This window comes from Alosa alosa, chromosome 10 (genome assembly GCF_017589495.1).
Source record: "Alosa alosa isolate M-15738 ecotype Scorff River chromosome 10, AALO_Geno_1.1, whole genome shotgun sequence".
Lineage (NCBI taxonomy): Eukaryota > Metazoa > Chordata > Actinopteri > Clupeiformes > Clupeidae > Alosa > Alosa alosa.
The window spans coordinates 2656389-2674476 of NC_063198.1; the positions used below are offsets into that span (position 1 = coordinate 2656389).

At 39.9% G+C, this 18088-nt stretch overlaps 1 protein-coding gene across 4 annotated transcripts in view; it reads right to left on the bottom strand.

The window, feature by feature from the left end:
- appl1 (adaptor protein, phosphotyrosine interaction, PH domain and leucine zipper containing 1) overlaps positions 1–15209 on the bottom strand; it is a 25471-nt gene extending 10262 nt beyond the window's left edge. Inside the window, exons 1-10 of one of the 4 annotated variants that reach the window (XM_048253866.1) lie at positions 14997–15209; positions 13400–13498; positions 12356–12415; positions 11698–11769; positions 10508–10595; positions 10325–10366; positions 10147–10205; positions 9558–9704; positions 7813–7895; positions 2394–2552 (exon numbers count right to left, since the gene is read on the bottom strand). In XM_048253866.1, the coding sequence (XP_048109823.1) occupies positions 2394–2552; positions 7813–7895; positions 9558–9704; positions 10147–10205; positions 10325–10366; positions 10508–10595; positions 11698–11769; positions 12356–12415; positions 13400–13498; positions 14997–15050 (863 nt within the window). In that variant the 5' untranslated portion in view covers positions 15051–15209. The remainder of the gene's footprint in view (positions 1–2393; positions 2553–7812; positions 7896–9557; positions 9705–10146; positions 10206–10324; positions 10367–10507; positions 10596–11697; positions 11770–12355; positions 12416–13399; positions 13499–14996) is intronic. The other 3 variants (XM_048253868.1, XM_048253867.1, XM_048253869.1) reach the window with 3 other exon arrangements.
- Between the last annotated feature and the right edge of the window lie 2879 nt (positions 15210–18088).

Consider the following 18088-nt stretch of genomic DNA (forward strand, 5'->3'; position numbering starts at 1 on the left):
AGAAGGAGTTGAGAGATCAAGAAAGATTTTCCGTGATATGAATCTCAAGGAACTTAAAGCTAGACACTAGGGATCGACCGATATATCGGACGGCCGGCCAGGCAACGTTTTCGTGTTAATTACTCATCTTCGTCGGTATATGGTTAAATGACTCATTACGGGACGAATGAAGGCTCTCTCGCTCGCCCCTACTGCCTGTGGGAAGAATATCCCACTTGCAAGTTTGGTGTATCCTACCCGCCGACCGAAGCAGGATCAGTTTACAGCACAGAGGCAGGCTAACGAAACGCTAGAGATTGTTGCAAACGTGTGTATAATGGCAGAGCCAGCGAAAACCCTTGACGGAAGACACAAAGAAAAGGAAAAGAGCTTCAGACCGAGCGAGGGGGAGTTTCCTAGAGAAAAAGCATCAGGCTTGCCTGGTGCCCCTTTAAGCTTTTAACTTTAAACTTTTAGTTAACTTTCAAAGCATCTTAACTGTTTGGCTTCGTTGAAATATTGCCATACACTTTGAAGGTGTTAGCAAGTTTGTGGGTCCAAATGGAAGACGCGAATGATAGCCTACTTTATTTAATGCTTAATGCCTCGTTTATAAAACTGCTTGCCATTGTATTTAGGGAGCTGCAAATAGCTAAGTTGTAGGCTATCTATATGCATGCGGTTGCGGTAGGCTAGCTGTTACAAACACTGGTCATATGATTAAGTAATGCCAACGTTATTCCGTGGTATTTGTGGGAGTTTTATTCAGCGATCACCTAGCTGAGTATTGGACGCGTGTGGTGTGTGTGTCTCTCCCTGAATGCCTCTTCTATAAAACTGCTTAAGTTGCAGGCTATCCCTATGCATGCGGTAGTGGTAGCTGTTACGAACACTGGTAAATCATATGATTAAGTAATGTCGACGTTGTTCCGAGATATTTGCGGGAGTTTTATTCAGCGACCACCTGGCTGAGTTTTGGACGCGTGTGGTGTGTGCGTCTCCCTCCCCCTCTCCCCTCGAGCGGGGTGAAGTTGCCATCGCAGTGATATCAGAGCTTTAATAATGAGAGACGTGTTATATGTAGTTGAATATTAATTTGTGTTAACGTTTATCATGTACAACCAGACATACCGTGTATGCCGTTTGCTAACGTTATCATTATCAATCCATTTCAATGGTGGTTCGTCAGCTACCAAACAGAAGTTTGTGTGTGGGTCTGGTCTGTCTCACTCAATGGGACACACGCATCACAGCGATATGAGAGTGCTGCGTTACCTGAAGGAGAGATTTTAAAACTTTGAGAGATATGTTTTCATAGCTTTTGACGTTGATGCCGTTTAGAACAGAAACATCTGACACCACGTTATTTTCCTCTGCTGATTTATGTTCTGTGGTTGACAAATCTGGCAGCTTTTTTTTTTAGAAAAATATAGACATAGAAAATTTTAAACCATGCAGTCTTAAATTACAAATCAAGCACTTTATTTCAATAGCTACTTTTCAGGCTTATTGTTTTCTTAAATTATTTAAATGTGTTGACAAAGGACATTTTGTGATGACCTGAATTATGTCTTATAATATGTCAGCAAGCAATGAATCATCAAGGCTGTGTTGTAAGATGTTGATGAGAGCATTTAGCACAGTTAACCATATCCTGTGCACCCATCCATAAGTTCAACAAATGTTCCTTTTTTAAATTGAGACTTATAACATTTGTTATCATCATCTGTGTAATTATGTGTCATTTGTATGATGTAAATTGAGGGAGCAAAATAAAAGCAGTATCGGCTCCAAATATCGGCTCAAGAAAATCGGCAGCCTGTATCGGTCATCGGCTAAGGCTGATGGAAAAAAATCGGTATCGGCACTAAAAAATCCATATCGGTCGATCCCTACTAGGACACACGTTCCATCTCAGCACCGCTGATGTGGAGGGGGGTGTGCGCCTTGTTCTTGGTTCTCCTGAAGTCCACAATGATCTCCTTGGTCTTCTGGGTGTTGAGTGCCAGGTTATTGTTTTTGCACCACATAGCTGTGGTGTCATCTGCAAACTTGATTATAGCATTGGAGCCATAAACAGGGGCTCAAATTACAAACTACATATTGTATCTTAGTGCATCTGTATTAACAAATGCAGAAATAAAAAAAATAAAAACAGGAATCCCTCTCTGCCTATTAATGTTCTAGACAAGGCATGTGCTCTGCATATTGAAAAAAGAAAAGGATGAAAGTTTACAACAACTCCTGACATTGCCTTAGAATTTTATCGGATTTGGAGATTGAAGAAAGTGTTGTACTAGATACTTACTGCCAAGGACACGTAGGGTAAAACTAACAGATCATACTTATGCGTGGTCACTCTTTTGGATCCTACTAGACAATACTGGATCATATCCATGATTTAGGATTCATACTTGCGCATGTTGAGGTAGCCAGCCTTCCGGGTAAGGGTGCGGTCAATTGGGATCTTGTTGGGATCTGGGTCAGGCATGTATAGCAGGTCACTGGCCTGCTCTAGGTCCTGAATGGTCTGCTGCATAGTATCCACTTCTCCATCCATCTCTCTACGGACACTAAAAAAAAACAGATGAATGCATACTGTATGAACACATCTGATAAACTACTATGGACTACTACATCTACAACATACACTTAAGCCAACCGAGTCCCAACGTCTGTGTACAAGAGCTCTTTGCACATGGTGATCCACACCGTGTTACCACACACTCTGTACATGCAGGGGTTAAAGTGGGGGGAACGGGGAGGAACGCAGTTCCACCACATCAGATAAATTATTATTACACGGCTCTTCATAATGCTGAAGAATGCTCCATTCACTTGAATGGGCCTTCCCAATGTTCGGTGGTCTGCTGTTTCTCGATAACACACTGCTGTCAAGGAAAATGGGTTTTGTGCTTCTAATTCACGTCTTTCATATCACTATGCAAGTACTGGAACTTCATTCAAAAGTGAAAGCAAACGGTTGATCAGCTGTGTTCTAAAGAATGTTTGATTCAAGTTCAGCGCGTGTTGTTGCGAACTATTTGTTTCTCAGCAAAAGCCACTATAAAACGGTAACAAATAGGCTAGGCTATGTAGGCTAAAGAGTCATATTAGGGGGAGTTTATTGTTTTGTTTTGGCAAGTAGCCGTGTAATAAGCGGGATAATGTATAGAACGTCGGTCATTATGGGAAAATTGGTCCCGACAGGGCGAACCGTCTTGTTCCGCCCTGAATGGACTTATTTCTGCTTTCACTTTTGAATGAAGTTCCAGTCCTTGCGTAGTGATATGAAAGACAAAGACAATAGGAGATACTATTGCGAGAAAATAGGCAACTATATGGAAAATACGGTAACACTTTATTTTAAGGTTCACATGTTAGCCACCAATACATACCTAATTAATACCTGTATTAGTGACTTGTAAGGCATGTGTTAGGCAACATTAACCATTTGTTAGGTGTGTATTCACAAATTTCTTGTTCATGATTAATTAGGCCTTTATTATTGATATAATCTTAATAATGACCTTGTAAGCCTTGATCTCTACATACTAGGGCTGTCACTACGTTCGAAAATCGATTGCACAATCGATTGGACCAACCAACACAAGTTTTGAAAACTAAAATAGGGAATCGATTTTAACCAAATATACACTATTCATTTTAAACAAATTAAACAAATGAAAAAGATAGATGTAACAAAACTCAGGAACAAGCAGAAAAATAACAAAGAATTCCGAAGTGCAGTAAGCATTGCGAAAGCTAAAAAGAAAATTTTACGCACTGGAAACAGCTTTTTCCAATCGGCTGCTGTGCTGCTGGTGTTTTGCCAAAAAATTGAGGACAACGCAATCAACCTGTGCGACATTAGAGATACGAGTGATAGGCCCTAATAACTTGAGGAGTTCGATATGGAAGCATTTCGGGGTTTGGATATATCAAACTATGGAGAAGGACAAAGCGGTGTGCAAACTGTGCAGCAAAATTTGTTTGACATTTCTAATTGTAAACGCAGCCACGTTGAAGCCTGCAGTAATGTTTTTCACTGATGTTATGGCAGCCCACTCTGCTTATTGTTTTTCGAGAATGTTTCACTCCTGTTTGTCATTGTGCACGAAACTTCACACCATTGTGCGTCTTCAAGCGCCCCCTTTACGTTCGTCCTAATGCCTGTTAGTTGTCCGTGGATTGTCCTATATTTGGCGTTGAAAATTGAAACGTCTTTAGACATGAAAAATCGATTTTACAATCGATTGACTGAACAATTATGTCTCAAGAATCGAACAGGATTTTTTCACAAAAGTGACAGCCCTACTACATACTAATGAGTAGTAAGTACCAAAATAGAATATGCATAACCTACTTGTATACTGTCTGAATAAATCCCAAATAGTAGGAGAACAGTTGTAGAATAAGCAAGTGTATGGCTCAACCTCATTGCTGCATTTCACTGCCCAGGTTGCTGTGTGAAATAGCACTTAATAACTGGGAGATTGGCTCCCATTCTAAAGTGGAAATGGTTCCTTGGTAGCAAGCACATTATCATCAGTAATACCTCTGCAGAATGTACTTATTAGTCATGAATTGGTTCCATATTCTAAAGTCAGGCATTATTATTATTAAGAATTATATGATGGGAACAGTCTATATAATAGACTATATAACTCCTGGTCAATACAGACATTCTTTACCCTTAATACATTGCTAGTGCATACATTGTTCATTCAAAATATGGTCCCTGTTCTAAAGTAGAGGCTGGGATAATGTTTATTTAACAAGTTCTGTAAACATGTTACATTGTACTCTCAATGAGCTCACAAAGCACAAAAAGACTAGCAATACCTTCTCCCAATACTGATAAAATACTAGTCCACTCTGGCAAGTAAATAGCAAATGTTCTTTTGTGTGATTTCTTTACTGCTACTGTAGTTTTCAGGCAAATAGGCCTGCTGTGCACAAGTTTTTGATATGTGGTAGGTGGGTCCCGTTTCAAAGAAGACCACCACAGATGTGTTGAATGACAATTCTTTTGCCCTTTTTATGTGTTTAAAATACGTGTTTTTATCCTGTCAGTTCTAGTTAAAACTAGCTTTTGCTTGTCTTTTTGTGCTTTGTGAGCTCATTGAGCTCTATTGTTAACACCCTCCCAGCCTCTACTTTAGAACAGGGACCATATTTTGACATATCATGACTAATAAGTACATACTGCAGAGGTATTACTGATGATAATGTGCTTGCTACCAAGGAACCAGTTTCCACTTTAGAATGGGAGCCAATCTCCCAGTTATTAAGTGCTATTTCACACAGCAACCTGGGCAGTGAAATGCAGCAATGAGGTTGAGCCATACACTTGCTTATTCTACAACTGTTCTCCTACTATTTGGGATTTATTCAGACAGTATACAAGTAGGTTATGCATATTCTATTTTGGTACTTACTACTAATTAGTATGTAGAGATCAAGGCTTACAAGGTCATTATGTCAATAATAAAGGCCTAATTCGTCATGAACAAGAAATTTGTGAATACACACCTAACAAATGGTTAATGTTGCCTAACACATGCCTTACAAGTCACTAATACAGGTATTAATTAGGTATGTATTGGTGGCTAACATGTGAAGCTTAAAATAAAGTGTTACCGAAAATACTTAGAGGTTTTACCAGTAGTTTTTGCGATATTGTTGACTGACATACCGTAATGCAGCAGCCTATGGTGCAGTAAATGAAAGCTCTTGATAGTGCACGGCAATAACGTATATGAAAACAATATATGGAATAAAACTGGACAGATACATCTAATTAGTATTGCTGTAATATCATCAAACTGCAATGATGTGAGCACTAGCCAGCTGAGGGCACTTATAGCCTAATATGCATCTGGACAATATTGTGCGCCTGCCCTAAGCATTGACCACCACTCCAAGTGAAGAGGAAACACTGTGTGAGAAAGCTAATGTTTTTACAATAAACTACAACCCCAAAACAGAAAAAGTTGGGACATTGTGTAAAATGCAAATAAAAGCAGAATGTGATAATATACAAGTCTCGTAAACCAATATTTATCAGCAAAAAGGACATAGACAATATATCAAATGTTGAAAATGAAAATTTGGACTATTTCATGGAAAATATATGTTAATTTTCAATTTCATACCAGCAACATGTTTCAAAAAAAGTTGGGACAGGAGCATGTTTACCACTGTGCTGCTTCAACTCTTCAATTAACAAAATTCTGTAAATATTTAGGAACTGAGGAGACCAGTTGCTAGAGTTTTGAGAGTGAAATATTGTCCCATTACTCCCCAATATAGGATTTCAGTTGCTCAACAGTATGGGGTATTATAAGTCATGTTTGTCATTCCATTACAAACCTAATTTCACAAATCTGGACTGCAGACAGGCCATTTTAGCCCCTTGACTCATCATCTATGGAGAAATACTATAAATATGTGCAGAATTCATTTTGCCATTGTTTTCCTGAAATATTCAAGGTCTTCCCTGGAAATTACATTGCCTGGATGGGAGTATATGTTGCCCAAAACCTGTATACATCATTCAGAATTGATTGTGCTTTGCCAAATGTGCAAGATGCCCATGCTGTAGGCACTAATGCTCCTGCACACCATCATAGATGTTGGGTTTCGAACTGAAGACTAAAACAAGTTGGATAGGTTGGATACTTGGATAGGCCCTCTTCTCTTTAGCCCAGATGAGTCCATGATTTTCAAAAAGAATGGCACATTTTGATTGGTCTAAACTCAGGACCTTTTTCCATGTTACCTTAGTACATTTTAGGCCCAGATAAGATAGTGGTATTTACTTTATGTATCAATACAATGTTGGCTGTTTTGACTGTTTTGGTTGTAGTTTTTGAATTGAGTATCAAACTGTGCACATAACCAATGGTTATCAGAGGTGTTCCTGAGCCCCAACAATGACAGGTCTGGAAACAGGTCTGGTGTTGATGCAGTGCCATCTGAGGTCCAAAAGACCATGGCCATCCAATTTGTTTTTCAGCTCTTTCCCTTGTTTGCAAAGATTTCTCTGGATTCTCTGAATGTTCTAATGATATTATGTCCTGTAGATAACAAACTCCCCAAATACTTCACAATTGCATCTTAAGAAACATTAAAATTACATTGTTTCATCATTTGTGCACACAGGTTTACACAGAGTGATGAATACCCCTACATCTATACTTCTAAGGGACCCTGCCTCTCTGGGATGCTCTTTTTCATACCCAATCGTGTTGCCAGTTACCTTTATTAGTTGTGAAATATTCCTCCTTTTGTTTTCTTTATCATTACACAACTTTTCCAGCATTTTGTTAGCCCTGTCCCAACTTTTTTTGAAATATGTTGCTGGTATCAAATTAGAAATTAACATATATTTTCCATGAAATAGTCAAATTTGTCATTTTCAACATTTGATATGTTGTCTGTGTCCTTTTTGCAAGTAAATACGAGTTTAAGAAAGTTGCAGATTATTACATTCTGTTTTTATTCACATTTTACACAACATCCCAACTTTTTCTGTTTTGGGGTTGTACATCAACACAACAATATGTGGAGTAAAACTGGATGGGCCATAATAACCTGACCAGTTCTACTTATTGTTAAATTGCAATGTGAGCGGCAGCCAGCGGGGAGGACACGTCGGCAGGATCATTTAAAAGGCAACTGCAACAGTGGGGGCATTCATTTAGCCATGGGGCGGGGGGGGGCATGGCAAAATGAATGCAGAGGAAACACTGGATAAAGATGTTATTTGTTAATAAGTGACAAAAGGGTTAAATGTAGCATGCAATCCTAAAACATGAGATCACTTACTTTTGCACGCTCGTGCCAATATTGGTCAAGAAGTCTTCCCATTGTTGTGTGAGATTTTCAGAACCCAGCTTGAAGAAACTGATCTAACCAGAGAGGAATAAAACACAAGCTGGACATTTCAAGTCTAACAACAGCTGATTAATGTACAAGGTTCTGTATTCAAGCATTTGAGAGGACCACACAGGTAGTTTCAGAAATAATAAGCCCACACATGGCATTGCATTCACTTGCGAATTTCAGTGTGCAGTCTACTCACATTATAGAGATATTCCACCCATGAATTGAACATGCTATATCCGGGACTATGCGATATTTAGTGAAAAAGGACCAAGAACTGAATTTCTGCATCAGACTCTGAGGAGGGTACTGAGGGTGCTCAAATATATGCCCCATGCCACCACATAGGGCCCTATCTTGACAATCAGAAACGCAGAGCATAGCGTATTCTTATCACCACGCAAAGTTTATTCCTATCTTACACTTGAATTGTTCGCCATGCCCTTCTCTTTTATTACACGATGCACCCAGGGGTATGGCAATTAATGACCTACGGTGTGGTCTGGTGTGTGATCACTATCTTGCACCATGTAAAAAGCATCACGCCACTGACCAAGAAAAACCTGGTCTATAGCGAAAGGCGCATATGAAGCACAGCTGAAGCTGCACTGTCACTAGATGGTTTAGTGGAATACCTGTTCCATACGGTCTCACGTGCAAACAGATTCCTTCAAATGCGCAGCTGACTATCAAAATACCGATGCGCTGTTTGAAGTTGTGCTGCTTGAAGTTGCGCTGCTTGCTGTTTAACTGACTGATTAAGAAACATAAGACCAACCTTTTTTGCGCCAGACGCCCGACGTTCGATAACAAAACCACCCCCAATGTGGACTGGACATCCCGCTAAATTCATTTAAGCTATTCGCCAGTGACCATGCGTTTTAGATAGCCAAGATAGGGCCCTTAATGTCCGTGAACATTTAAGAATTATGTACGAAATAATATTTTATGTTTAAATAAAAATACCTGGCTGCCGACGGTCAGTTTATGTCACATCAACGTAAATTTTTACTTGCAAGACTGGTGACGGATTTGTAGGAAGAGGCATTGAACAGGGCAAGTTCACTTTACTGGGAAATGTCTGTTAGCCTAATCATTCAGATGATGTTGAAAAATAAACAGTTAAGATTTATCTCGTCTCGTAGTGTCATTTCTTTGAAAACTATAAGCTATATTTGCAGCATTGGCTTTTCAAGAAACGTGATTTTAAAACAATCGGACTGGTATCACTCGATTTCATTTCCAAAGATAAAGCTACGCTGCAAAGCAACAGCTAAGCTAGCCAGTATACGCCAGTTCCCCGTTTTAGTCTGGCCCTCTGTGGCATTGTTTATTACAGTCTCAACAGAACACACACAATAGATAAAGATTTCACTTTGTGAGGAACAACAAGGCAAATTATGTTGCCATGTAGTATGTATGTTTACAAATCTTGTTCTTTGTCCCGCAAAGAATATAAAGAACTAGAAATTGAATCTTTGAAATTAATTTTCTTGAACACACCTCATAGTCCCCATATGGTGCAAAACACTTTGAAAGTCTATGTATTACATGCACAGTCGGAAATAAATCTAGCATAGTTTCTATAGACACTTGGACAACTAATTGGTCTTGATAGATGTAACATCCTTACTATAGGCCCAGAGTGTCAATTAAATCACAGAACTGTGCCAACACTCACTCCTTACCTGTGCCTGCATGTATCCCAGCAGTGGCTCCAGCAGGGCTATCTTCTTCTTGTATTGCAGGGTATTCAGTGCAGTGAAGTAGTGCATCATGGTCTGGTGTTGCTTCTTCCTGGAGGTGTATACATCCTCCATAACCTCACTCTTCACCTGCCCACACAAAACCAAAGACATTAACTAATTCCTCTCCTCAGGATCAGACCCATAATTACATTTTCTTTTTGGTCACGAGGAAACAGAACGTTTTATAAAAGTTTGTCACATACAAAATTAATTTATAAATTTAAATGGTTTGTCCATTTATATACAAAAACAATTCAACAAGTACATTTTTTGTGAAAAAAGTTCGCACATTCCTTGGTATTCTTTTTTGATATCCTTTTCTGAGTTTATTTTCTTATTTGGCAGATAACGTTTCGACCTTGCGGTCTTCCTCAGATTCACTTCAAGTAAAGTGATTGCACTATAAACAATACATTGATTGATTGATAAGTAGGACGCCCACAGCCTCTATAATAGGCAGCTATTACAGTACTTCAGTGTTCATCCAGACATTCGTTTTTAGCCTAAGTTAATAGTAGTAGAGACCGACCTTCTCGTTGTCCCTTTTCTTAGACAGACGGCTGTATCTGTTGATAGCCATGTCGTGATCTACATGAGAGACCAAATAACAAAAGCAAATACAATTTAGCTGCACATTATTGTGTTATGGTGTTCAGAAGACCCATTTCATTTCTCCATTAAGTGTAGATGCAGTATCATTCACATACCATTGCTGGCTATCTGAAATACCTCCTTCAGTGTGAGTATTTCTGTGAGATGATGAGAGAGGCCAAACAGCTTACAAACTACATTTGGTCATGTTTGGTTAAAAAGCATCAGCCTAATGTAATGTAATGTAACAACATAAGTGACTCATTATACCTCTTTCAAAAATCAAGACTGACATCTACCTTTGAGGTCACGTTCCTTGAACTGTGTGATGGGGAACATCATGGCGTCTGCCAGCTGGGTAGAGAGGACTGCATGACACGAGCTGAGCTGTAAGACAAAGTGCAGGCAGAGCTCACTTTGAGCTGAAAACCTAAACAAAAAGTATAGCCGCAGACGGCCATCTTCAGTTCCGTGATTAATGACATTTAGTCATCCATCAATGTACTCACATGTGAATTGTGTGTCAAACGTATTATTTATTTTTCTTCGAAATGGGAAGCTCTACATTCTAGGTTCCTGATGGTGGCACTATAACATAGACTTTTCACATGCAGATCGCATTAATGGTTGGAAAACCATCCATATCTGGTTGAGAGAATACTTAAGTGTGCAAAGCTGTCATCACAGCTAAAAATAAAATAATTTGCTTTCTCAGCACTCTTTTGCTTACTACATACTGTATACATGTTATTTCATAATTCTGATCTTCAATTTAGCTGTATAATGTAAAAATAGTCAAAATAACGAAAACACATAAATAAGTAGGTATGTCCACACTTTAAATGCTTTATGTGTTTGTGTGTGTTGGTTTTTCAGACCATTTCAAGGTTTCCACATTTTGTTATGTTTCAGACTCATCTTAAAATTAATTCAATTCATTTATTTCTCATCAATCTACACACAATCCGCCAATACTCCACAAAAACAGGTGTTTTGTAAATGTATCATCAACTGTGAGACTTTATATAGACAGATGTGTGCCTCTCCTAATAATGTCCAATTAATTCATTTAAGCACAGGTGGACTCCAATCAAGTTGTAGAAGCATCTCAAGGACTATTGATAGAAGAAGGATGCACCAGAGATCAATGGCTAGTATCAGAGCGGTAGATATTTCTATGGCTCTGGCTAGTGTCATAACAAAGGGTCTGAATACTTATGTAAAATGGAATATTTTAGTCTTGTATTTTTTTATAAATTTACAAAACACTCCAACTTGCTTTTTTGTGGGGTGTTGGAATATTGTGTGCAGATTGATGAGAAAAAAAAAATATTGAATCCATTTTAAGATAAGTCTGAAACATAACGAAATGTGGAAAAAGTGAAGCTCTGTGAATACTTTCCGTATGCCCTGTATGTTTATGCATGTGCCTGGGTGTGTGTTTCTGTGTGTGTGTGGGCCCTAAACACCTTTGCTGTGGATGACTCACCTCATCAATGACTTTGGCAAACTGCTGCAGAGTGGAGTTCATGACTTCATCATCGCCCCCTAGTGGGAATCGCTACAAAAGAGTTACCACAGTATGAGTACAATTCTCAGGATCCATGACTTCCTAGACAGACTCCTCAAAGGTGGGAAGAAATCAGTTTAAGTCTTATTGTTCATCTAAGGAAGACTAAGCATAGTTGCAACTTAGTTGAAACATAGTTACTGTACATCATATTTTTACACTTGTGACACATATCTGATGTTGTCAAAAAGTGTGATCTGCGCACTGAAATCTGACTTTTTCTATTCTGATTTGGGCAATTTCCATATGTGGTCTAAATCCGATACAGGTCGGATATTTTGCAATGCGACATGCAGTCTGAACAGTTATATCGGAATAGAGTACCGAAGCCACGATGTGGCAATAGATGCCACTTCTAAAGAATATTTAGAGTCAAAGAAAGTTAAGACTTTCCATTAAGACTTGCGGTGTGACCCAGCCATAGATGAGCCATAACAAATATGCATAGCCAATTAGGCAAATTAAAAGCAACAATGGCCCTAAATGCCACTTACCTTGAATGAGATTCATATCGTTCATAACTTGTCTTATAAACATCATAACATAATCTCTATGCATTAGAGCTGCTGGTTAGTACCTGTTTTTCATAATCCTTCAACAGCTTTGAGGTGAGATGAGTGGCAGCACTGAGTTCATTCTAACAAGAGACAAAACAGAAAAATGTGTCATAACTCTGCTGTTATCTAAAAGTTATGCGCAAGTGAACAAGCATGTCATTCCTCATCCATGTCTGTTCTTTATTCCTCTATCCTTGCATCCATTCCTTGTTTCCTCCATGTTTTTAGAAGGAGGGGCTAGGACATAAGGAAAGGAAGGAAGGAATGAAAGAAGGAAGGATTGATATATAAGGAATCAATATTTACGCAGCTTTGGAAAACTTGTTAACCTTAAAGGGACGGTCTTTGACTCTGATGAAAGGCTGTTGGTATTTGAGTTTGTAGCGAAGGGAGAGAGAAGTGACCCCACCCAGTCTTGAACCCGGGTTTCCGGGGCACTAAACCTGCAGCTTGACCACGACACCAAAGAGCCAGGCCCGTTGGTATGGCAGTCAGAGCGCATACTCAACTGTAGTGACGGCACTCCGTCACACTGCCCTCCCCTTTGGGAAGCTTGCCCATGCGCTTCACACACACTGCTGTCCCTCGCGCAACCACCAGCCGTACTTCTCCCTTCCCAGGGTGCCCCACACACCAAATTTAATCATGCGAAATAATCTTTTACTTCTAATAATGTAACATTAATAGCGGTGGACTAATGTCAGTGAGCTGCGGCAGCGGCAGCAGCAGAAGCAGAATATGACCATTGGGCAGACTCTTCCTGTATCTATGAGCCTCTATTAGCGCTGATTGCAGTTCCTATCATTGCCAACAGGACAATATCATAAATCTACTGATGAATGTAGACAAAGATGTCCTGTCCCAATACTGCATAACGCATTAAACTGAGACTGAATCACTAATAATCATTTTAAATTCACTTTCAAAGATAAAAAAAATAGTTGAAGAGCACAGAAACAAGTCAATACAATGCCATTAAAATGTATAAATTAACATGCATCAATTACTTATTAAGGAGGAACAATTTTTTGGGTGTCTGTCATTAGCAGAGGTACCAAACTGACCTGTGCATCATAGATTCTGTGCATGGCCTGAAAGAGTTGGTGTGAATAGCTGGTTATGGCTGCTGCATCTTCTTCAAACACACCAAGCAAGGAGCGTGTCTGGGGAAAAAATAGACAGACAGTTATAAAAACAGAACTCTAGAGGTCAGATGTAGTCATAGGTTGAGTTCTACAGGGGCTGATAAAGTGCTTTATCATTTAAAAAAATCATATCTACAGATGATGCACCAATAAAACAAGCAAATTGTGTCTATCGCTCCCACTCACATCAACATTAAATCACTTGACTCAGGTCACAATGACTGCTGCTTAGCTTGGCTTATTTGCCAGCTAGCTGATGAATCTGATTTTTTTTTTAATGAGTCAGTCTACATCATGAAGTGATGCAAAACTCACAGTTGACAAAAGTTACACACCTGCCAAACAACCTGGCCATAACTTCAGAGGATATGGCATCTAAGTGTAGGAATGGTAACCAATGGTAGGAAGCATATTATTGCTACAATTATGAGGGGTATCCTCAGACTTCCCACAAGGGTAGGCTACCTTGCCACCCAAATGTTTGAGAACCCCAGGAGTAGATTGCCATTGAGAGAAGGATGAGGACATAGAAAAGAAATTTTGCAAATCTCCGCAGGCTCACATGTAAGTGGCACTGGATCCTGCAGATGAAGTACGAATGGTCAAAACACTCTGCAAACCCTCTCCTGTTCATGCTCCTGCCTGCACTTTCAAATTACGTGTGATAAATACAAGACAAACTGCAATCCTACCTCCCTTAGTCTTAAGTCTCTCTTCCTCGATTATACTTACCACACATAATGTTTGTTTGTTTTATTCACATGTATAACCCTATTTAGTATGCAGAACTGACAGTTGTTTTTTGCCACTGAATATTTAATTTCAACTAAGATAGTGTCATTCTAAGATATGTCAACGTATTGCCAACACAGTGAAAAAACACTTTACATCTTCATTGAGCAAATAATGGATAGGCCTAAAGAATGCATGTGCATGGCATGTGTAGGCCTATGCATTTGCATGTGATACCATTTTTCATTTCAATTGAGCAAACAAGGCCCGTAGTGACACCTCTCATGAGTAGCCTACTGCTCTTGCCCATCCTCCATTCTTATTATTTTCGTGGGAGTTTTGGCAACCTTACATTTTCAGCATGTCTGAAGAACATCTGAAAGGATTAACTTTATGTGAAGACGCTTTACAAGCAACACAAAGTTATGATCATTGCGATTCGGATGTAGGCTAAAGCCCGCACGCCTATTATATGATAAGAGTTCATACGAGGAAAAGTGATTAATGTTAGCAGCTATTTTAATTGCACAGCGATGACAACATGCAAGCAGATGTCATCAACATAGGCTACATCTAAAATAACACTAAGGGATGCCACCAAAACAAAATTCAAAATGAGTTACCAAGATGACATTGTATCGCATCACCTTCACAACATCGCACTTTGTAAAGAAATGTGTTGACCATGGCACAAAGACAGTAAGCAAGAGCTAGCCAGTTGATTGTTGCTAGCTAACATTAGCTGAATGCAATGGAAAAGGCAAGCCTTTTACCAGACATTTACCTGCGGACTGTCTTCCAGGGTCTCCTCTATCGGCAATTTTTCTATCCCAGGCATAACGATGGTTAAGCCAACAACAAAAGGAGTATTCTCAAGATAATTGTTTGGAAAAGCTCGCACTTCAGTGACAGTTTATTCCCGAAAAATTCAACACCTAGCCCCTATCCTCCTATGCGGATATTCCGCCTTTCAGTAGGATGTGATTGGGGGAAAATGTGTCGGTCTTGTCGTCTATGCACAACCATAGGGTGAACGCTTGATAGAAACTAGTGGCCATCATGGCTCTGCTAGGCTGTTTACACAGTAACTGTGTCACCACTCAGCATTATCTGGTAGAGCCAGTATGGTGCCAAAGGACAGCAGTTAGCCCGGGCTCATCCAGCCAAACAACCTGGCCATAACTTCAGAGGATATGGCATCTAAGTGTACCAATGGTAGGAAGCATATTATTGCTACAATTATGAGGGGTATCCTCAGACTTCCCACAAGGGTAGGCTACCTTGCCACCCAAATGTTTGAGAACCCCAGGAGTAGATTGCCATTGAGAGAAGGATGAGGACATAGAAAAGAAATTTTGCAAATCTCCGCAGGCTCACATGTAAGTGGCACTGGATCATGCAGTCTATGCACAACCATAGGGTGAACGCTTGATAGAAACTACTGGCACCATACTGGCTCTACCAGATAATGCTGAGTGGTGACACAGTTACTGTGTAAACAGCCTAGCAGAGCCATGATGTTAGCCCGGGCTCATCCAGACGTCTATTTAAACTAAGACGGTTGCGTAGGCTACAATGTCTTACACAAGTGCAGCATAAAGGTTTATATTTTTTAGTCAACAGCCAATGAAATTACACCTCCAAAACCTCAACTTCTGCAAGCGCTTCATGCTTGATCATAAGCACACTATGTGGATTTTTTATTTAGTTTATATAGTATATTTAGTATTTAGTAGTATTTTCTTAGCTGTCTCTATATATATAGCCTATATACTTACTTTTTCTGCTGTAAGTGCATGTTGTGTATGATGTCTGTATGCTACTGAGACCTTGAATTTCCCCTTGTCTATCTATCTATCTATCTATCTATCAATCTATCTATCTATCTATCTACATCTGTGCTCCTGACAAAGTGGTTTAGGATCGGTCCGAATTCAAACCATTGAATTTCTAGGTTGGGGAAAAAACGCCCCCCTTGAAAAGCAATTTGCAGGTTGATTTCAAAACTTAATTTACACTTCATCTTCTCTGAGTCCCGAAGCCATGACGTAGCGTTGCCAAGGCAGCAATTTCACTGGATCTAAACAAATCAATCTAACCATTGAAATCGCCATAGCGGTGGCTTTCTTAATCTATTTCAATAATTTTACAACGTTTCTAAGACGTTAGTATATTTTTTTACACTTTAGGAATCACATACTACAACATATATTCATACCAACACGATCAAATTCGTGACTACAGAGTTTTATTTTAGTATGGGTTTCCTCCGTAAAAGAGACCTGCATGTAACTTCACAGCATGCGGTTAAAATTCTTAAATTCACGGACGTGTTTTGGCTTTATTTTTTTGGCAAAAAACGTCGCTCTTGACAGCCGCCAGTCTTTGAAGTGTGACGTAGCGTTTCCATGACAGCAGAATCACTGGATCTAAACCAAAGATTCTAGCGCGTAGCGCTCTAGAATCTTTGATCTAAACAAACTTACAAAGTGGCGTACATAGCATTGAATTTATACATGTGGCATCATTTCTAGCTAATAAAAATAAATATATCCATTTAAACGTGTTTTACCTGCTAGGCAGCAGCTTAAGATAGGTCCCATGGAGGCAAATGGAAGTGGCGTCACTGGGACACTCAATAGGCAACAGCTGCAGCATATTATGTATACACGAAAATTAGTAATTTTAATGGCATGGGTTACACATTTGAGCCTGTGAGGGACAGGCCTGTAGTGTCTTGACTACCACTAGATGGGGGACGATCGATTTCAGGCTCCAGCTCAACCTTCAGTAGGATCATTTGGGTGAAAATGACTGTGTGGGCGCCGCCAGAGCATGGACACTGGAATATATCTGTTGCAAAGCAGTGGCGAAACGTACCCAGATAGCAAGCAGAGGTTGGCCCAACGTTGGTAATGGTTGGCAATGGTTGGCAGCGTCAAGAGTTGGAATTCCAACGTTGGGCCAACACTGACCCAACGTCAGCTGCCCAACCAATAAAATCAAATTGCAATTGGTTGGGCAGCTGACGTTGGGTCAGTGTTGGCCCAACGTTGGAATTACACCCACAAATGGCAGCGTCAAGAGTTGGAATTCCACCCAAATGATCCTACTGAAGGTTGAGCTGGAGCCTGAAACCGATCGTCCCCCATCTAGTGGTAGTCAAGACACTAGAGGCCTGTCCCTCACAGGCTCAAATGTGTAACTCATCCCATTAAAATGACTAATTTTCGTGTATCCTTCCCCACCTTTGTATCCTTTGTGTATCCTGTAATCCTCCCCCACCTTTTTTATGCAGCCCTTGCCACTTAATCTACTAAACCCCTCTTCTACTGCACTTTTTATCACTAATTATTGGCTTCTAATGGGCTTAAAGGGACACCAGGCAACGTTTTTGTGTTAATTAATCATCTTCGTAAGTCGGTATATGGTTAAATGACTCATTACGGGGCAAATGAAGGCTCTCTCTCGCCCGCCCCTACTTCCTGTAGGAAGAATATCCCACTCGCAAGTTCGGTGTATCCTACCCGCCGACCGAAGCAGGATCAGTTTACAGCACAGAGGCAGGCTAATGAAACGCTAGAGATTGTTGCAAACGCGTGTGTATAATGGCAGAGCCGGCGAAGAAGCAGCGAAAACCCTTGACGGAAGACGCAAAGAAAAGGAAAAGAGCTTCAGACCGAGTGAGGGGGAGTTTCGTAGAGAAAAAGCATCAGGCTTGCCTGGTGTCCCTTTAACTGATTGGATGGTATTAAAGTGACTACCTGATTTTTTTATGGATTTACATTGATAGAGATTGTGTGCACACACTAGTTTCAGGTGTATACAAACTTATTCAACTGTGATGAAACTCACCAGTGTGGTAGTGATGATGTT